The following is a 21600-nucleotide window of genomic DNA, read 5'->3' as shown; positions in this document are numbered from 1 at the left end:
TTTACGAGTGGTGGTCACTTCAACCGCAGACCGAGGCGCTGCTTATCATCAGACAAGGCAACAGCTTGGGGTCCCAGACCAGAAGGGGGCTCCTGAGGGCTGACAAACATTAAAGAGGACATATTATCCCCCTTTTCCACCTTCTCAAACAGTCCCCTGTGGTCTAAATGAAACATCTGTGCTGTGCTTTGGTCAAACTGTAACATGAATCAAGCACCAGAGGAGGTTTGTGACCCTGTATAAACCAGCTCTCTCAGAACACTCCATTTTGGTGTGTGTGTCTCTTTAAATGCAATGAGCCCCCCCTGAGTTTTCCAGGTAGACATCACTTCTTCACCAGTGAGAAACCTGCACAAAAGTTTTGTTCTAGGCTGGGGGTGGAGTCCATGGGTGGAGATATCAGGGGAGGGGAGGGGATTTTTTTTTTAACCAGAATCCCACTGTGACATCACAAGGAGAGCACATTTGAAACAGAGCATTTTTCTCTGTGTTGTAAGACTTATGCAGACCACAAACAAAGGACTGGATGGGTTTATTTCACATTTTGTGGGTCAGTAGAAACTCAGGTTACCAAATATAAGTTCAAAAACACTGTACAAGTGTCATAATATGTCCCCTTTAAACCAAAGCAGTGTCCCACAATGTGCAAATTTTGCAAGGAAACCTCCCTAAGGAGGTCAAATCTGACAGCACTCACTCTCGTTGCCCTGCTTAATGTTGCATGCATTATTGCTGTTAAAAACCAAAGTTTGTCAATGAAAGTCAATAAAGAAAATTGAAGGAGGATTATCCGTCTGTAAGAGAGAAAAGGAGGAGTAAGCGTCTGGACTCTGGCAGACAAAGTGGTGATGAACGCTGGTTAAAGGGCCCCACAAAAAATGTTTTCCTGGGGCCCTAACAGAGTCTAGAATCGCCACTGACCGCAGATGGATGTTGCTGTAATGAACTGTGTTATCAGATGGGTTGAGGTGGTGTTTTTCATCTTGCATGCATGATTTCTGTATTTTTATCGGGTCCAGATTTAACATCCTGATGTGAAAGAAGGCTGAAGGTGTCCTCAAAAAGGTGGACTCCACAGGACGCTGGTGGCATGAATGACTGATTGTTAGAATCAATTTGTCTCCATAAGAAAATAATCTTAAATAATTATCTTGTGGGGACAAATGATCATCTTACTTGTGGAACTTTGTATTATTATATTGTGTGCACAAATAAGATAAAAATGTGTAGCACAAGACAATACCGAGCCCCTGAAGTCCCAAAGAATTAAAATAATATCTATAAAGATCATTAACTTGTGCAAAAACGATAACGTTTTTAAATCATCAGGGGCTCCGTAAGAGAATCATATTTTGGAGCAATTCCTACAGAGTTTTTTTTTTTTATCCTGGCTATATCCAGGCTCATGTTTTTTGTATGGGTGGGATATGTATGTATATATGTGTTGTGTTGTGTGTTTGTATGTATGCTGGCTGCTGGAACACCTACATTTCCCTGCTGGGATGAATAAAGTATATCTTATCTGATCTTTATCTTTAAAAACAAAGCAATGATCTAACTTGAGTTTAAATCTCTCCCACACGTCTCTCACAGGATAGATTCTGTGTACGACGTTGAATGATCACAAGAGTTGCGGCTGTGGCTCATTTGGTAGAGTCGTCTCTCAACAGGAAGGTTGAGGGTTCGATTCCCAGCTCCTGCAGCAACATGTCCGATGTGTCAATTGGCACTTCACCCCAAATTGCTCCCGCTGCTTCGTCGGCGGTGTATGAATGAATATGAATGGGATTAGTTACTTCTGATGGACTATTTACACAGCAGCCTCTACCAATGCGGTGTGAATGCGTAGGTGTGACGTGCGGTGTAAAATAAGCGCTTTGAGTAGTCAGAAGACTAGAAAAGAAATGTACAAGCTCAAGTCCATTCACCATTCACCAGCTTGTGGAGGAGTGACGACACTTTTACTTTGAAAGCGTTGACCCGGAAGTAGCTAGCCAGTTGTAGTGGATCCTAGCCAGCGGCTGTCTCTCCCCCTCTCTGTCTCCTCCTGCTGTCTCCTCCTTCACAGTCACAGGACAACAGCCTTTCATCCCACAGGAGCATTTTTAGCCTCCGCCGACAGCAGCTCCGTCCGTGCTCTCTCCGGGGGGGGGGGGGGGGTGCTCACGGCTCGACACACCGCGGGCTCGACGTCGTTCACACACGGAGGGAGATGCCATCAGAGCCGCTCCGCCTGCAGAGCTCGTCGCGGTGTTTTACTGTGATTTGTTGAAGCATCACTGTGGTGCTCCTCTGTTCATTGACGTTAGCCGGCTGGCTCAAGAGGTAAGAATTACACAAGCAGCCTCTGCAGACAGGCTGGTGTGTGTGAGAGACCAGTCTGTGGCAGGACCGAGCTACCAGACATCTTTATCCAGAGAATCATTTTAATGAAGGGTGATGTCCTGACTTTAATTAGTCAGATGTTGGGCGGTGGATGCAGAGCAATAGCTGTGTTATAGCTGACGGCTAAATTAAGCTCTGTCTAATTAGTAGAAGAGCTAGTTAGGTAGATTAATGTTACACGAGTTCATTACTGTCAAAATCACAGCTGAGGTAGATTATCACTATTTCAGAGACACATTAAACCAGGCACCCCTGTCTGATTTATCTTGATTTTTTTTCTGCATATATGTGGTGATATATATATATATATTTTTTAAAATTTTCTATCAGTGCATATGTGTTTATTTTGTCTCGCCTCCTCTCAAACAGGATGCTTCAATGCCAACGCTGCATGCAAAGTCTATTAAAGCTAAAAGAGCTGTTTGTAACTGAGATTTTGCAGGAACGATTCCTCTGTGTTGGACCTTTTTTTTTTTTTTTTAAATATCTTTTTGGTCCTTTTTTTGTGTGTGCCTTTATTAGAGAGATAGGACAGTGGATAAGAGTCAGAGATCAGGAAGGGAGCCACGGGTTGGATTTGATCCTGGGCCTGCCGGCTCTTGTGGACTTTTACCTCTGTACATAGGGCGCGCTCACGAACCGCTAGGCCAATGGCGCCCCTTGGACCTTTCTTTTAATCATAACATTTAGAGCAGTGCATTCGTCAGAGGTGTTAAACTCGATGCAGGGGAGCGGATGTGGTCCTGCAGAGACACTGACAGCGTCCCTCCATCATTCAGCGCCCTACACTACAGATAGTCAGAACTAACTTTACACTAAGTGATTTTTACAACAGTTAAACACTGTGAACAAGACGGTATCACCTCCTCTGACCTGATTGCCATCCTTCTTTGAGAACAGGAGTTTGCAGCTGCTGCGAGAATTCAAATCTGGGACATCCCAGGTCAACCTAAAAAAGGTGGCCATGTGACGCATTTCCTCCACAGTTACAGTGTACATACTTATTTCTGTTCCCATTGAAGTAGGCCATCTCGGAGATTGGACGCTCGGCTTGCAAAAGTATTGACGCTAACGTCTCAAATATCAGTCGAGGCTTTGACCGATGGATGTTTTCACCGTCTGTTGTGTTCTAAATTAATTGAGTGAAGTTTGTGTTTCCACCAACCGATGATGAAGTCCAACATTTTTTTGTTTTACCTACAAACTGAAGACAACTAGCCGTTTTTTTAATTTCTTCTTCTCTTTGATATTTAAGGTTCGGTTTTTATGATTTTTAAAAGTTATATTTTTTTGGTGATTTTTGCCTTTATTAGAGAGGACAGCTGAAGAGAGACAGGAAATGTTGTGAGGAGAGAGAGAGAGAAGGGGGATGATGTGCAGCACAGGGTTGAGGTCGGAATCGAACCCACAGCTGCTGCGATGAGGACTATAGCCTCCATGCATGGAGCGCGCGTCATAACCGCTAGGCTCATGGCGGCCCTTTAAATGTCCTCTTTGAATGTGTGTTCCTGCACCTTGTGTGTGGAGCACTTTGAATTTCCTTGTTGCTGAAATGTGCGGTATAAAAAAAAACTTGCCTTGTCTTCCTTCATGCGATTCTGAGAGGGGAAATATGTTTTGTCTCACAGTTTTTTTTCTGGTCGATATTTATCTCCACACTCTTAATGCATTTAGTGATTTCTGTGTCTTCATCAGGTGTGAGTGTCATGACTGGAGCTGAGACTGAGGATGATATCCCGTTAGGAGAAAGGAAGACCGTCACAGATTTCTGTTACCTTCTGGACAAATCCAAACAACTCTTCAACGGGCTCAGGTTGGTTTTTACCTCACTCTGTTGTTTTCTGTGACCTGGGATACATTTAGTAAACAAGCGTTGATTACCTGTGGAGGGGGAGGGGGAGGGGGAGGGAGGGGGAGGGGGAGGGGGGGGATTTGGGGGCAATGCACAGGAAGGATAACAGGGAAAGATGCAGCCAAATATTCACAGGATTCCAGGAGGTGAGTTCATGTTGGACCTTTGTGCGGGACAGTGTACGTCCAGTGCCAACGCTCAGTGCCAGTTCAGGATGTTGTCGTGTTTTCAGCTCAGGTGTGTAGAGAGCTGACCGCCATGAGGGCGTCTTTAGTTAATCTTAAGGTCCTTACAGATCGCCGGTTTAAGGCCAGATATTTACAGCTCTGATACGCCTCGTTTGCAATGTGCAAGGCGAATAGTCTTTTTCCCCCGTATCCGCCATCAGAGGTACTAACAGAGGCGTAATAGAGCGAGGACTGTGGTGATGTGTAATGTCTGAGTGTGTGTTTGTATGTGAAGCGCCCGCTGTGTGTTTACATGTAGGGCCTCTTGTGCTTCCACTACTCCTGGGACATAGATATTGTGCTGTTGTTGTACATGCATTTTTATCTTTATTGGATTGGACAGCTGAAGAGAGAGAGATAAGAAATGTTGTGAGGAGAGAGTGAAGCGGCTGGGATGAGGGTCAGCACCTCCGAGTCCGACGCCATGCTCCTCTGCCGGAAAACAGCGGCTTGCTCCCACCAGACAGGGAGTCAGTGTTTCCCCCAAGGGAAAGAGTTTTAGGGCGCGCTCACACGGTGCCCAAGCACTCTTTACCTTCAAAGTACAGTTTGTTTGACTAGTCTGAGTGCTCCGATCTACACTTCCTTGATCCTGGCACACTTGGAAGAGGTGTGCTCCAGCACAGTACAGTTCATGCACAAGCACGGGAACATGGTCAGCCTTCATTCAGGAGAAAGCCCCGAGTGTTCTGTCTGTATCTGACTAACATGACTTAAAATAAGACTCAAAGTCAGTAGCTGTCATGTTCTCTGTGTTGATCTCCGATATGCGGATGCAGACTCGACTATGCGTCCCTTTTTTGTATTTCTGGAGTCCGCCTGTCTTGTAAACTAAGCACGCTTCACAAATACATACAGCCATTCATGTGTGAGTGCGTCCTGAGTATCTCAGGGCCTTGTTCACAAGTGAGGGTAAGATGGAGCGGGACATTGACCGGTGGATTTGTGCAGCGTCAGCAGTAATAGGAGAACCGTTGTGGTGAAGAGGGAGCTGAGCCTTAAAGAAATGCCAGTTTAAAAAGGTGTTAGAGGACCAATCAGCTGATCACCATTAGCCTATGAATGTTTTAAATAGGTCAGTGATGCTCTGCCTGATAATTGGTTCAATTACGTAATCACAGGAGAAATCACAAAAGGTTTCCATTGGCACATCAGAAGTTGTAAAAACAGCTAAAGATAGTCGGAGTCGGATCAGGTCAGAGACGCTTCAAAGCTGTTTTTATTTCTGTGGACAGATTGTTGAAGCGTCTCTGTCGACAGGAAAAGACGTAGGATTCAATCCTGTGGTCAATCAATCAAACATTTTGAACATATTCTTCTTTAAATATTCTGGGTTGTGTATGAAATGTTTGTTTTTTTGCATTATCATGAATTAAAATGAAAAAAGATGATTAATGACCGGACATGATGTGGGGTGTGGGGGGAGGCAACGATTTGCCTCCCCCCACACCCTTGCTCCCTATCCCTCTTCCTGCATCTTATCCCTATCCCTTTCCAAACCCGGCGCAGTCTAGGCCTGTGAAGGCTGTTTCGTCATGAGCCGGGGATCCGGCCGAAGATTTCTGCCTTTTAATAAGGCCGTTTTTTCTTACCGCTGTAACTTTTGCTGCTTTGCTAAAGTGCTCATGATGGATAGGCCGGATCTTTGTAATATAACAATGAGTAAGGTCTTTTTACCTGCTCTTTTGTAATGTTAACAGACAAAGAGCAAGGTATTTTACCTGCTTTTTGTAAAGTGTCTCAAGATAACACTTGTTATGAGTTGACGCTATACAAATAAAAATTGATTGATTGACATGAACTTTCTTATTGTGCATCAGTGGCTGTTTGTTAAAGGGGATATATTCTAAAAAATATATATAAAATATCAAAATGTGAAATAAACCCATCCAGTCCTTTGTTTGTGGTCTGCATAAGTCTTACAACAAAGAAAAAAATGCTCCGTTTCAAATGTGCTCTCCTTGTGATGTCACAGTGGGATTCTGTTAAAAAGAAAAACCCCTCCCCTGGTATCTCCACCCATGGACTCCGCCCCAGCCTAGAGCAAAACTTTTGCTCAGGTCTGCCATTTTTATTCTCTCTACAGAGGAGTGATGTCTACGGGGAAACTCAGGGGAGGTCATTGGATTTAAAGAGACACACACACCAAAACGGAGGGTTCTGAGAGAGCTGGTTTATACAGGGTCACAAACCTCCTCTGGTGCTTGATTCATGTTATATTCTGACCAAAGCACAGAACAGATGTTTCATTTAGACCACGGGACTGTTTGAAAAGGTGGAGAAGGGGGTAATATGTCCTCTTTAAAATCACATGTCACATGTGTTGAGGAGAAGCTTACAGCCTCATAGCTCCAGAGTGTGTCTGTGTAAGAGGAGTCACCTTTCCTGCTGAGAGATCAGAGTCTGAACTTTGCCGCTTCTGGATTTGGAAACATCTTAACTTCTGGTTGTGTTCAGTGAATTGTTCTTTAGTTGCTCAGTGTTGCTGATTCTGAATGCATGCAGCATGGCGTCCCTGTTGCACAGTGGGGATGTTCCCGCTCACCTGCCTCCTGCAGGAGAAACACCAGGTCGACGCTGTCACGCACCGCGGTTTATTTAAGGTTACTGAGCTCATCAAACAGAATCCAACAGACCCGAGTCCAGACAAGAACCCTGAGACTGTCTCTTTAAGAAGCGACCCTTTGAATAATTCAGCCCTGTCCGTGTTTGTAAAGTGGATCTGTCCATAAGCTCAGAGAGACTGTGAGAGCACACGGGCAGAGCGACCATCTGGAGGAGCAGGAGTCGGTGAACGCGCCGAGTCATTCAGAGCCAAAAAGGACGGAGCCGGAGCCAGGAGAGATGAACTGCTTCCTGTTTTTTTAACCCCGTCGCCCTGAAAGTACTCTCTCTCTGTTTGTTATCTGAGCGGAGGATGACACCTCAGGCAAGTTTGAATCACTGACTGTCTGAGGTGATCCTCGCTCGGCTCACATTTTGAAAGAGTTCAGAAATACAGACCTGGAAGATACAAAGTTGGAACACCACGTCAGACGTTTCATTTTTCTCCTTGATCATTTTTTTGAAGCTGTTTATTGATTTTTTTATCGCGATGTGAAGCAGTAATAAAATCTCTGATAGTATTGAGAACTCGAGGTGGATGCGTTTTAAGAATTTCTTTACATGCCTGTGTGTCTCTTTTCTCTCCTCCTCCTCCTCCTCCTCCTCCTCCTCCTCTGACCGTTTCCTTCTCCTCTCTCCTGCAGAGACCTTCCTCAGTATGGACACAAGCAGTGGCAGTCCTACTTTGGACGGACATTCGACGTCTACACTAAGCTGTGGAAGTTTCAGCAGCAGCACAGGTTATTTCCTCCTCTTTTACTGTTTCCTGCGGTGGCCAACAGGGGGCAACCACACCGCAGCAATTTAAATTAGGAGGAACCAGCTACAGAATCAGAAACGATGCAAATACAGAAACACGTGCGATAAGTAGAACGGAGGCCTTTTCAGTTGCAGACTCCAGTTTAAGGGATCAATCGGCTCCCCTCATCAGAGGCGCTAACTCATCAAATTCCTCCAAAGAGCTCCATGACATGACCTTGAAGATTTACTGACATGTAAAGCTGACGTTTCACTAGCGTTTCACTAGCCAAAGATGTTATGAGATGGGTAATAGAGCCAGTCGGATAGGACAATTAAAAAAATTATTCACCTCAACTCAAAACAAATTGTGGTAAAACCGACAGATAAAGTGGAATCATTCTCAGAATACTACAAAACATCTAAACAGTGATTCAGACTCTGATGACATAGAAGGCAAAACACATACCAACTCCACAGCTCGTAAGCCGCCTATTCTCCCGTGCTTTTGAAATGAGCTGAAAAAACACTTAAAAATTCTGTTTCTCTTGTTTTCTTTCTCTTTATTAAATGTTATTATGTCTGTAATCTGTTATTCCTCGTCTGTGGCGCACTTTGGTCAGCTGAGGCCGTTTTTAATTGTGGTATATAAATAATCTTGACTGGAAACTTGAACGCTCAGGAACACTCGAGTTATCTCCAGGTAGCTGTGCAGCGTTTCTCTTCTGCAGGTTTGATCTGAATATGTGTGTGTTTGATTCTGCAACGTGTTTGATGCTTTTGCTGTTGGTGGACTTTGTGTTTTCTAATTTGCATCGTTCTGAACCTGCAGCCTGTTTCTCCTGGTGGAATTTATTTGAGCTGTTGAAGTGTGATTGTCGGTCACTGTAAAGTTCACTCTACAGTTTGAAAAGGTGGATGCAAAGATTTTGAGTGTGTGTTCTTTACTGACAGGCAGGTTCTGGACACTCGCTACGGACTGAAGAGATGGCAGATTGGAGAAGTTGCATCCAAAATTGGACAACTTTACTACCACTACTAGTAAGTCTGGACTCAACTAACCACCTTTGTGTTTAATTCCACTGTCCACCGATGCACCGCTTACTTCAGGGGGGCGGAGTTACCATAACCAAAATAAAAACAGAAACTGAGCACTGGTAATTCTTCTTCTTCTTCTGTCCCTATTTTGGTTGTTTTCTAGGCCTTTAGAAATAAATCATTATTACCTCCACAGTTGATTGACTTCAGCTACAGCTGACCCCGACCCCGAGAAATAATAATTATGTCCTTTAATTTTCTGCTTTGAGCCGCTTTACGAGCCCCTGGAGGGTTCGGGCCTTTTCTTCTTCTTCACATTTCCCTGAGGGACTGTATCTTATTCATTTTGGGTATTTATGTGCAATTAAAGAAAGAAAAGTAACTGAACTGTTTGGTGATATGTTTAGACCTTTGTGGATTGGGTCGTGGGAGGTCAGTAGCTCAGTCTGTACAAACTTGGGTTTGAAAGAAGAGGGTCGCCGGTTCAAGTGTTGGTGTGGACCAAATCTGGAAATTGCTCTGGTGGCCAAAGAGGTGCCAGTTCACTTCCTATGCACTACTGAGGTGCCTTTGAGAAAGACACCAAACCCTAAACTGCTCAGCCGCTCCCTCTCGTACTCGTACTCACACACACACACACACACACACACACACACACACACACACACACACACACACACACACACACACACACACACACACACACACACACACACACACACACACACACCTATCGATGGAGGGATGTCAGAGTGGGGCTACACAGGGAGGGCAGCAGGGGTTGGGGGGTTTGGTGCCTTGCTCAAGGAGGACGTGACCCGGCACCTCTCCAGCTACCAGACCAACTTCCACCCTCCAGTTCCCGACCCAAGTCCCTACAGACCGAGCTACTGACCCCCTACACCAAGACAGCCGACCAAACGGGTCATGTTTAAAGACGACACAATGGGTCAAAGCAGTTTGCCGCTTTAAGGCACATTTACGTATTTGTAAGTTTTGTACGACTGAAAAGTTTGCCCTCTTCTTCTTCTTCTTCTCTCCCGCTCTGTGACCGACAGCCTTCGTACCTCAGAAACCAGTTATCTGAACGAGGCCTTTTCCTTCTACTCTGCCATCCGTCAGCGCTCCTACTACTTTCAGGTCAACAAAGAGGACAGGTGAGCGCCACTTTTTGTTTTCTCTTAAAGTTCGGTTTGCAATGGGAGATGAGTGTTTTTACAGGAAAGATTTCTTCTGTTTATAAAACGGAGCTAGATACTTATTCCCCTCTCCGTTAGATTGTAGAGAAATGTGTCTAGTGTTTTGACAAACGATGCTTCAACCCCACAGTGTCCATGTGCGCCGCATGCTGTCTGCGCCGTGGTTTTGCTCCGTTGCGTGTCGATGAAGTTTTGTGTGTTTGTTTCTACGTCAGGCCAGAACTGGTAGTGAAGAAGCTTCGATACTACGCTCGCTACATCGTCGTCTGTTTACTGCTCAACAAGATGGACCTCGTTAAAGTTCTGGTGAAGGTAAACAAGACGTTTGTTTTTTTAACTACAGCAAACCAGAGGGATCAAAATCTGCTCAGCTGTGCAGCCCCGGTTTCCTTACTGTAGGAGGGTGTTTCCCCTAAAATCAAATATGAAGTAATAAAAAGGATCAATCGAGTGGAGTTTGTAGTAAATAAAAGTGAACCATCAGATGTGCAGGTTTAGTCGAGCTCTCTTAAAGCCTGGAGGATGAATCAGAGAGCGACTTCTGGAGATCTGATTAGTTAACTCTCTGGATAGAAATCATGAAAGCAGGTTGTTCAACAGGAAGAGGCAACACAACATCAGATCAGATTGTCTAGTTTTGGTTTTTATCCCGATCAAGCCTTCAGTTCGTGTTGTTTGAAACTTTTGAGAAGATCATGAAAACAGCAGAAAGCCGATTCAGACTGCACAGAACAACACAACCTTTTTACAACCTTGATGCCTTGTTTTTGTTTTTTTTAAATCCTTAATTTAACCAGGTTGGTCCCATTAAGATTAAGAACCTCTTTTCCCAGGGAGACGTGGCTGAGACAGGCAGCCGTAAAAACTCAAAGTTACAGACGGAGACACAAAGAGAGACAAAGTACAAAAACACTCAAATTTTGCATTTAAAGAGAAAGACCATCCGGGAGTCCAGCAGTCCAGCTTTAAGCATCCACATCCTGTAGAGTCTGCTTCCAGATCTTTCATTGTACATTTACGTGTTACGTTTTACATTGTAAAACATTTAAGGACACCAGCTCCTCAAGTTTGAAGTCGTTCTGCAGCATATTCCAGGCTAAGGGTGCAGAATACCTGAAAACGCTCTTTTGCCAAATTCTCACCGAGAGTTTGGGACCGAGAGCATGAAGAGGTCCTGAGAGCGTAAAGAATACTGCCCAGTACTTTTCTGAATTCTAAAAAACACATAGGTAGTGAGGAAGCAGAACACGAACACGGGGCTGTGCCATAAAATCTGGATTTTCAAAAAAGCAAATCTAGATTTTCTCTTTAATTTACTCTGTCGCTCCCCTTGGGTTCCCGTTCGATTATGTCCTACAGAGCGACTGGGTGCTCCCAGGTATTAGACACCCAGTCGTCAGATTTTGCTGAGGCGTCTGCCTGGTGTAGATGAACCCTGAATCTGCATCGTGCACCTTTTTTTAAAAGACAAGTTCCCAGCTCACACTTAAACCCCAGAGGAGAAATTCTGGTGAAAAAAATACAAAACCAGTTTGGTGTGAAGAAGTCTAAGATTTTATTTTAAGGCCATATGTTTCGACATGTTGCTTTTCCAGCGACTGTGACCTGATGCATGTGCGTGTGCGTGTGCGTGTGTGCGTGTGTGCGTGTGTGTGTGTGTGTGTGTGTGTGTGTGTGACCTGCAGGAGTTATCGGAGGAGATTGAAGATTACACGCAGAGATTCAACACAGAGGACCAGCTGGAGTGGAACCTGGTTCTGCAGGAGGTGGCAGCTTTTGTGGAGGTAACAACACTCCAAAAGAAACAGAAACGAGAACTTACTGTTGAATTTTTATTACCCTTCAGGAGCCCGCTGAGTTTTTATCTGTGTAGTTGAAGTGTCATGCATTTGATCGGTTGTTCCTCACTGTTCTTCCTCTCCGTTTGTCCATCAGGCAGACCCCGTGGTGGTTCTGAACGACAACAACTCGGTGGTCGTCACCAGTAACCGTCTGCTGGAGGGCAGCGTGCCTCCGCTGGAACAAGGCATGGTGGTTGGGCAGCTCGTCCTTGCAGATGCACTAATCATCGGCAACTGTAACAACCAGGTTTTAACCCACTAATTCTAATTTACCTCTGCCTAATCCTTCACACACGTGTTCTTGTTGATCACTTGACCTGTTGGTTTTCAAAAACAAACAAAATGAAACCCTGAACACTCTCTCGTGTTACCTGCAGCTCATTGCGTTTGGGAAGTTACATCCGAAGCCGTTTTCACACAAGCACTCCTGAAAATGTCTAGGAAATTTCCGCCCCCGCCTGCCTCTGAAATCTTCCTGAGTTGCTCGTTCACAAACGTCCCTCACAGCGGGACGTTTTCCCTGTTGGACAGGAGGTGGAGTGATGTGTTCAGGGGATGAGACATGACCGTTAAAACAAGCGGCAAGATGGTAGACAGAGCAACTCATAGGTCTTTCACACTTGCAGAAAACTCCTGATATTTCCAAGAGGGGCTGCATGGGTGAATGAAAACAGATAGATTTTTCACTCGGACATCACCCATAGTTTCTCCTGCCAGACCTGTAGTATTTATTCTGCAGCAAGTCCGTGTGAGCTCTCATAATTACACCACAATTTCTGGCTTGATTTGTAGATTCTAGTGTCATGGAGGTTCTTCTACTACTAACTGAACTGCTCTCTGATTTATTTCTAAACCTAACCCCAGAAAAGCTGCTTCATTTTGGATTTTTCTCTGATTTTTTCCTTTAACCCCTTTTAGTTTTTTCATCTTGAAGTCAGGGTTGGTCATTTCCTCCAGATCCACTTTTTAAGATTTTTGTTGAAATAGTCTTTAGGTCCTGACAGAAATTAATAACTCATGTTCTCTGAAAAAGGAACAAAGAAAATCCATCATCTGTATCAGTTGTAAGTCTGTAAAAACTTCGACCAATGTCTGCCAAGAGGTGCCAATCGGATGAACCAATCAGACGCCTCCCTGTCTTCTTGTTCGCTCTCTACCTCTTGCGTGCTCTAGCTCACACTCAGAGAGTGTGACAGATGACAGAGTTTATACTGTGAGTTTACTTACCTCTGAATGAGACATGAGACGTAGTTTCTATGCAATGTAAGAGATGAGCTGAAGTCTGCTTCTGGAGCAACGGTGCTCGTGCATGTGAGTGAGGGGGCGTGGCTTTAGAGGGGAGGAGGGTGTAGACGGAGCACTGAGGGAACGCTACTTTCAAAATCATGCCAGTTTTTCCAAAATGACCAACCCTGCCTTTAATATCTTCTAGAAACTCAACTTCTGTCTCGTCTGTAAAACTTTAAATCTCTTAAAATATTAACCCCTGATGAGTCTCTGAACATTAAAGATGATGATTTTTTCCCTCTTTCAGGTGAAGTTCAGCGAGTTAACCATCGATATGTTCCGCATGCTCCAAGCTCTGGAGAGAGAGCCCGTGAACCTCGCCACGCAGACCTCCAAACAAGGAACGCTGGTGAGTGTCCTGTCCCAATATCTCGACGATGTGGTCGTTGATTTGGTCCGCACCGGGACTGCAGACTGAGCTGCTGCCTCTAAAAGACGAGCCGTAGTCCTGTCGACCTTTATGTCATGTATGAACGGTGACGTTATTAATGTTCCTCCACAGGAGCCCATTGAGAAACCAGCCAAGAGAGAAAACCCTCACAAGTATTTGCTCTACAAACCAACGTTCAGTCAGCTTTTTACCTTCCTCTCCGCCTCTTTTAAGGTCAGTGAACTCTCCAATCACGAAATAATCAGATGTTTATTCTGAGGCATGCAGCGTTACAATATGTGGACCAGTGTTTGGATAGATTATCCAGTTCCCTTTCTCCCAGTTTAAACTTAAGCTTCTGACCACTTTTCTTTTTTGACGTTAACTCTCACATTTCCAGGAGTTACCTGCCAACAGCGTCCTGCTCGTCTACCTGTCAGCGACCGGAGTCTTCCCTACAGGTCACACCGACTATGAAGGTGAATGATCGAAGATAGAGACACCTTTTTATTTCACTCTGCAACAGCAAACAAATCCTATGTTACTGCTTTACAAGATTTAATAAAACTTTTTTATGAAGACAGGTTTTAAGAAGTGACTCAGTAGAGACCAGGAGCTTGAGATTTAGGACTCGCATAGAAAAGGCAAAGCCCCCCCCTCTCTCTCTTTTTCCTTCTCTCTCTCTTCCCTCTCCCTCTCCCTCTCCCTCTCTCTCCCTCTCTCTTCATCCTGTTATCTTTGCTCGTCTCTGCAGGGCCGTATGATTTCGGGGGAGTTCTGACCAACACGAACAGAGACGTAGTGAATGGAGAGACGGTGCAGAAGAGGAATCAGGCGCAGAAAGAAATGCACTGGTGAGGAGCAATGGGTTAACGTCCAATATTATTAATTGTCTTCTGGTAAAAGATATCTGATGAAAAAAAAAATGTAAATGCACAAACGGAAAATATTCATTTAAGAAGCTGGCGTCAGGAACAGCGGTGGAAAGGCCTAGTGGTGTACAGAGGCTATAGTCCTCACAACAGCGGCCGTGGGTTCAAATCCCACCTCAGCCCTTTGCTGCATGCCCCCCACCCCCCTCTCTCTCTCCTCTCAACGTTTCCTGTCTCTTTTCAGTTATTCTGTTTCTTTTTAATCCGTTTTCTTCCGGACATGTTCTGTTTCTATCGCTGCAGCCTTCATCCAGGAGATTTGTTCCCTTTCACCCGGAAACCCCTTTTTGTCATCGTGGATTCTACAAACAGCACAGCATTCAAGGTACGTACACGGAGCGCTCGTAAAATAGCCGCTGGGCGCTTCGCTTTTTCTTCAGTCCGCTGCTTTCTGTTGCAGTCGCTCTCTACTCTTTGAAAACAACTGAAAAAAGAAGCTGGCGCTCAAAGAAAAACGCTAGGTGGACACGGGGCCTAATTTGAGAAATGTGATTTTAAGGACAGTTTAATCTGCAGATTTCAGCGCATCACAGACTCAGTGAGAAGTGTCAGCTTTATGTTCCCATCTCATTCATATGACCTCTCCTGTTTTTGGTTTATCCTGACAGAATTTCACTAATCTGTTCGGTCAGCCTCTGGTCTGCCTTCTCTCACCTACCGTCTATCCAAAGAGTGTGCAAGGTGGGTGTCACTTCTGAACATGTCAATCTGGGGATATTCTTCAGTGTTTATGTATTTTATTCCGCCTGTAGACCTTTTGATAAAGTGTGTAGATGTAACATTCTCAGGCCCTTTGATGGCATCATCATGAAGCTAAAATGTCCCTCCTGCTCCCTCCTCTCTCCCGGTGTTCAGATCAGTCTCAGCGGGGGAGTCTGTTCACGCTCTTCCTCTACAGCCCCCTCCTCGCCTTCTCCTCTGTGTGCGGTTTAAACAGCCTGCGGCGAGGACTGTGGGAGCAGGCGCAAGAATTTTTAAGCAAAGTTTACCATGACATCGGCCAGATGATAACCCGATCACGAACCATAGGTAAGAAGAAAATCGCTCTACTATCAGTGTGTGAATGTGAAGGTGTGACTAGAAAATTCCATTTACCATGTGTGGCAACCGGTCCAGGGTTGACCCCGCCTCTCATGTCACAGTTTTCTCCTTTTGCCAACTGTTTAAAAAACCAAAGAGCTTATCGAAGAATGACCGAGCATCAAGTAGAGGAAAGGAATTAGTGAAAAAGCAGCCTGTTGAGTAAGAACTATTGTTAGAAGAGTCAAACTTGTTGAAGGAATCAGGGGGAAAAAAAACGCTGGGACTGTCTCTGCATGTTACATATCTTTCTTTTCCTTTGATTTCAAATTAAAACTCAGAAGAGGACGCAATAATCCCCCCATAAAACATGTATAAAAGCATATTGTGGTTATTGTGTCTGACTTCCTCCGCAGATCAAGCCTTTTTACAATTCTTTGGTGACGAGTTCCTGCGGCTGCTTCTGATCCGTTTTGTGTTCTGCTCAGCTGCACTCCGGCTGCACAAACTCTTCCGGGTGAGTCACTGCGGAGTAACTTTTCCATTTTTTTTTTGTTTTGGGAAGCCAAAAATATAATAATTGGTTCAGAGCGAGTCTGTCCCAGTAAGTAACCTGGGCCGCTGGTCTGCAGCACTTAACACGGACCATCAGGCACAGAGCAAAGTGTGCTCGGCTTCTGGGGAAAAAAAAGTCCAACTGACAAAACATGTAACGCACACTCACATCCAAAAAGCACCTCAGAGTTTCTATTTAAAGCGAAGTGCTCCAACAAGGTCTGCTGCTGCACTGGTGCTACTGGTGATACTCAAACATCACATCACACTCCAGAGCTGTCAGATATTTAAAAAAGAGACAAATGTTTTTCATCCTGCGTCAGGATTTTAAAAGTTTAAAAGAAAGGTTCCGCTTTCCTGGGAGACAAGACGTGATATAGCTCAGTCGCCAACCCTCCAGTCCTCTTAAAGGAGCAGTATGTTCTCTGACCCCTAGTGTTTAAAACGGGTACTGCAGTCTGAATTCTAAACATCATAGAGAGCTGTCTCCCCCCCCCTCCTCTCTAGAGTCCATGCTCACACAGGTCACCATGTGGTGGACACTGAAGCTTCAGTGTTTATCCAGCTCTGCATCGGTCTGTAAACCTTTCTGCGTTCTAACCTCTCTCCATTTTTCAAAATCATCTCCAATATTGATCCTAGTTTGAGCACGTTTCTGCTCGTGGAGCTTATTAGAAACATGCAGAGGCTTTTTAGGTCGGGTACAATCACTTCTATCTGAACCACTTCTCTTGCCCGCTTCCATCGCTGCAACACCTGTTGACCTGATAACTGCTCTCATATCTGGCAAACCGAGGGGCGTCCAAAACGGTGCCTTAGATATTTCATGAAAAACAAAAAATACAAGAGAGACAGAAGTGTGTTTTTGTCAATGGAGTCTGGTGACTTTCAAGAGAAGTGTTGAAAAGACGCCGTCACAAATGTCATAAGTGTGGACGGGTTTCCAAGGTCGTTAAAGAAGACGTATCCATCCAGTCAAAGCGTGCTAATGGCGTTTAGGTGGGAGTCAGCTGTGTCTTGTGCTGTGCTTTCAGGAATCTCGGAGTTTCCCGGAGTCGTACCCCGAGCTCCCCAAACAGGACACGGTGGAGAGCAGTGTCCTGCAGAAGCACATCCTGGAGCTGGCCGCCATGCTGGACGTGCAGAGTCTATTCTGGGATGATTCACTGGAAGCCTACTAACACGTTCCCACAGGGCCGCATGGCATCAGTGTACATACAGACTCAACTGCCAGAGCCCTCACACTCTTTCTGTTTTTTACAGGTAAAGAATTTCAGCACATTCACATCACGCCCTGCATCTGTTTACTCTTGAAACATGAAAGATGTTCCCATCGATCAGCCAGAGGGTTTCAGCTCATGTATAAATTCCCCATATCGGAGTCTCGGTGGCTTTCCTCGTTAATTCAGCATCGTGTCAGAAGAGAAAACAAACAAAAGAGAGGCTGCAGAAAACTTTTTCGACTCGGTTGAAGCTGCAGCCTCAGTCATGTCACATAAATGTCAAGAAGTCAGAAGTCTTTTTTTTGTGTTTTTTAAAATAATATTTATCGTTGTTTATAGAGTGAAGGTTGTGTCGACTGTTCAGACCAAAAGAAAAGTGGATTTCTGGTGCGGCACGGTTGGACATGAATACACAGAATTCAGGTCATTTGCATATTTGTGCAAGTTGAATTTTGCAGTGAATTTTTAGTAAGAGAGTCTGATGGTGCATCAGGAATGTTTCATCCAAACTCCATTTAAAAAAAAAAAAAAAAAAAAAAGAAGCATATTAAAAGTCGTTCTCTCGGCGTCTTGCAGTCCGTCCTGACAAATCATGAAATCAGACTTTATTTTTGGGGCTTATTATGCCTCCATTTTTAGAGAGAAGACAGTGGATAGAGGGAGGGACAGGGGGAGAGAGAGTAGGGACCAACATGCAGGAGGAGCCACAGGTCGGAATCAAACCTGGGCCGCCCACTTTCCAGGACTTTAGCCTCTGGGCATGGGATGCATGCACAAACCACTAAGCTACCAGCGCCCCAAATTCAGACTTTTTCCTTTCATGATTTCAGCATCCTTTCATCAGACAGATCCTAGCTAACAGGTCAGACTGGGACCTGGTACTGATCCTAGCTAACAGGTCAGACTGGGACCTGGTACTGATCCTAGCTAACAGGTCAGACTGGGACCTGGTACTGATCCTAGCTAACAGGTCAGACTGGGACCTGGTACTGATCCTAGCTAACAGGTCATCAGACTGGGACCTGGTACTGATCCTAGCTAACAGGTCAGACTGGGACCTGGTACTGATCCTAGCTAACAGGTCAAACTGGGACCTGGTCCGCCTCAAGTATCTAGTAGCATCAGGAAAGTTCCTCCAGACCCGGTTCTTGGAGGAGGAGGAGGAGGAGGAGGAGGAGGAGGGTAAATAAACGCAGCTGTGTGCCGATGATGTCATGACCTGGAAATGTGTTTTGTTTTGGTCTGAACAGTCTGAGCGTAAAACGAGAGAGAGAGAGAGAGAGAGAGGTTTGACTTCTCCTCTCTGTAGGCAGCTTTGAGATGAGCGTCACTGTGTCAGTAAATATTTAATTATTAAAGTTCAATGTTAGCACACACACGGTTGGAGTCTGAACGATTTCAGCCAAACGATTCTTACTGTTCTTTGTGTTTTTGCCAAACAGTGCTCGCTGTATAGCAGCTTAACTTGTAGCAGGCTGAGGTGCATGAGGTCGTGTTCACTTGTAGATATCTCGCTCCTTCACCTCATTAACCAGCAGGCCATCTTTTGACCTTTAACCGCCGGCCTTTTGTGCGTATTTAAAGTGTTTCTTTCTCCACATCACTGTGCTGTATCTGCATGCAAAAAAAAAAAAAAGAGAGAGAGACGCATCACTTTTGTTCTTATTTGTAGCCAAAACAGCCTCCACCTTTACGGACATTGAAAGACTTTGAAGATTTTCTTCGATCGATCAGCGTTTAGGGGAGGAGCCTGTGCATGTGCTGCATGGGCCTGTTTGTTTGTTGTCACGGCAACAAACGAGACAGCGATGTGTTTGATGACTGAAAACGGAAAACGCCAACATGCACCGGTGCTTTTAAACGCTTCAATGATTTGCCAAACACCTCTGTTACCTTAACGCTGACGGGACTCTCGTGTTTTAAAAGGTCGAACAGATCATCGTTAGCTCGCTTACGCAGAAACTAGAGGCAACACAAGTGATCTTTAACTTCAACTCTGGCTTTCTGGATCCACTGCCTTAAGCTTTCACACCCCGATGTTTTAGTTACTGGGTGAAGATGAGGAGGGATGAACGCGCAGCGACCACGACGACTGAGTCTAATTTGACCTTTGACCTTTGGGTTGTGTTTAACTTCGTCTCGAGCGAGAAGTTTCTTGTCTAAAAAGAAATACAATAGGTAGCTGGCCTAAATAAAACGTCCTGTCCCGGTCGTCCGGTCGATTTTGTCCCGGTAAACAAAATCACTAAGTATATCCGCCCTCAGAGGTTAAGTGTTCAGCCAATCAGGTTCAAGTTTGCTTTGCATGGCTACATTATTCAGTCACGGTAGTTGCTGCTCTTGAGATAAAACATGTTGGTAGTTCATGGCTGAGGAATAGAGTGGAGCACGCGCAGCGTCCTGTGCAAGGCCTTAAACCAGGCAGCCATTTTCTTTCTCGTCTGTTGGACTCATAGCAGCGACCATGTTGCTCGACCTGAACCATCTTTACTCCATCTTGATCCCTGAATTCACTTTTAAAACTCCCAGAACACACAAAAAAAAGCAAGATGGTCAAACAAGCGTCCGATTATCGAACTTTTGAGCTGCTCTTTATTTAAAAAAAAAAAAAAAAAAAAGCAGGAATGTTAGCGTAGCTAGCACTTGTAGAGAGGCGCGCTCTCTCTCATCACCTCATGTATATATTTCAGTTTGAGCTTCGCTTGTTTCCACACCAGCGTGAGGACTGAAAGCAGCACAGAGCGACGTAGAATAAAACCAGCTGACAGATAACTGCCCCTCCCCTGAAACGTTGAAATAAATAAAGCATCCCTGCAGAGGAAGTCGAGCTGGAAGTGGACGGAGATGATCCATATCAAACAATATTTCGTTGGCGTTTGTTCTATTTATTGAGTTTGTGTACAGATGATGTAAAGCGATGTTTTGGCACAGGCGTGTTTGTTCAGTAGTTGTGTGTGATGAAATATGAAGTCGGAGCCAAATGTTCATTTTGTTCTGTTGCCGTTTTTTCTAAAGACGTTACATTCCAGCCGTCCGACGACTTGAAGAGAGGGAAACTTGTGTTCTCCATGTTTCTGTCTGTGTGGGAGAGTGAGCCGTTTCTACGCTTCTCCTCTTTTCAGAGAGTAAAAACGCGGCGCTCCCTCGTGTCGACAGATTCAGATATTGTGGGCTTGCACTTTATGAAGTTTGATATTGTTATGATCCTGTTTGTCGTGCTTTAGGGGGAGACCAAAAAAAAAAGAAAAAAGATGAATTCCCTCCCTTGTCCTTCTGTGATTGTTCAGACCAGCTCTTCACACTGGTGACTTCTTTTTCTAACAAAGAGTTAAAGATGGTGAACGATGATTTTCGGTTTTCATCTGACGTCACTTTTTTTAACCTCTTCTGTCTGAGATGTGCGAAACATGTCGGCAGGTTTCTCTCCTCTGCAGCAATAACTGAATTTAAAAACATCTCACAGCCAGCGGTGCTCTCAACTATGCTGACTGTGCAAATCCAATCATGATTTTTTTTTTCTTTTTACTGTGCAGAGGAGCAGCAGCAACGACAAGAACAAAAAAAGCGTAAACATATTTTGTGCATTTATCAGAACAGAAGAAGAAGTGAAGAATTGCATTCATTTAAATGGTCAAATATTGCATGTTGACAAAGTTTGTACGTTGAATCTCAGACTCTCATATTTCTATGTTTATAACATGTTATTGTACGGTGTGTTTCCCTGAACTCTACTCCATCAAAGGTCGATGCATCATGGCACAAAAGAAGCGTTATTGAATGGAAAATAACCCAAACAGTGGCGTGACACTGTTCTCTGATCATAATGATATCTATAAGAATAAACAAAGTCACTTTTAGCTTCTGTTCTGTCTGTGTGTAGAGCTGTTTCTGTCTATTCATGATTCAAAACAAAAGAGGAGTGTGATGAGTGTGTGGACTGACACTAGAAACCTGCGGTTTTCAAAAATGAAGTTAATGCGGAAGTGCAAAATCCTGCAGTTCATGGAGTGTCCACTAGAGGCTGGCTGCAGAAGAGGTTAGTTATTTAGTTAGATTGATTTAGGAGGGATAGTAACATTAACTGTGAATGTGCAAATTCATTCAAGTCCAATTGTTTCATTAAGGTTTCTAAATGAAAAATAAATAATTTCCTAATTCACTTCAGATTAATGAAGAATGACACATTTATATAGTCAGTTTTAATTGATTGATTTGCTCACGAGCTGACTTCATATCAAATATTATATTTTTATCTTTATCGGAATAAAGAAACATCAGCTGTTAATACTAGGAACATTAAGATTCACAAGATACTATTTAACTTTTGAA

At 44.4% G+C, this 21600-nt stretch overlaps 1 protein-coding gene across 3 annotated transcripts; it reads left to right on the top strand.

Moving 5' to 3' along the window:
• Positions 1-1978: 1978 nt before the first annotated feature.
• Positions 1979-21128, top strand: scai (suppressor of cancer cell invasion). Of its 3 annotated transcripts, none has more exons than XR_010669040.1 (18): positions 1979-2325; positions 4081-4198; positions 7713-7808; positions 8761-8847; positions 9903-10001; positions 10259-10355; positions 11729-11827; positions 11979-12131; positions 13419-13520; positions 13674-13775; positions 13942-14020; positions 14296-14395; positions 14717-14798; positions 15082-15154; positions 15329-15502; positions 15910-16010; positions 17083-18277; positions 18353-21128. XR_010669040.1 is itself a non-coding variant. In XM_020640017.2 (17 exons), the coding sequence occupies exons 2-17, from the start codon at positions 4092-4094 to the stop codon at positions 17227-17229; spliced, it is 1698 nt and encodes a 565-aa protein (XP_020495673.1). In that variant the 5' UTR covers positions 1979-2325; positions 4081-4091; the 3' UTR covers positions 17230-21128. The 3 variants fall into 3 exon arrangements, 1 of the variants encoding a protein (XP_020495673.1); XR_010669039.1 differs by having other exon boundaries at positions 17083-18316; XM_020640017.2 differs by having other exon boundaries at positions 17083-21128.
• Positions 21129-21600: the final 472 nt, after the last annotated feature.

The sequence above is a fragment of the Labrus bergylta genome, chromosome 17, assembly GCF_963930695.1.
Source record: "Labrus bergylta chromosome 17, fLabBer1.1, whole genome shotgun sequence".
NCBI lineage: Eukaryota > Metazoa > Chordata > Actinopteri > Labriformes > Labridae > Labrus > Labrus bergylta.
This window is presented reverse-complemented; position numbering and strand designations above follow the sequence as displayed.

Coding starts and splice junctions, on each gene's coding strand:
- scai (XM_020640017.2), top strand. CDS start 4,092: ATGACTGGAGCTGAGACTGAGGATGATATCCCGTTAGGAGAAAGGAAG. Junction 13,776..13,941: donor TCCTCTCCGCCTCTTTTAAG/GTCAGTGAACTC, acceptor TCACATTTCCAG/GAGTTACCTGCCAACAGCGT. Junction 15,503..15,909: donor AACCCGATCACGAACCATAG/GTAAGAAGAAAA, acceptor CTTCCTCCGCAG/ATCAAGCCTTTTTACAATTC.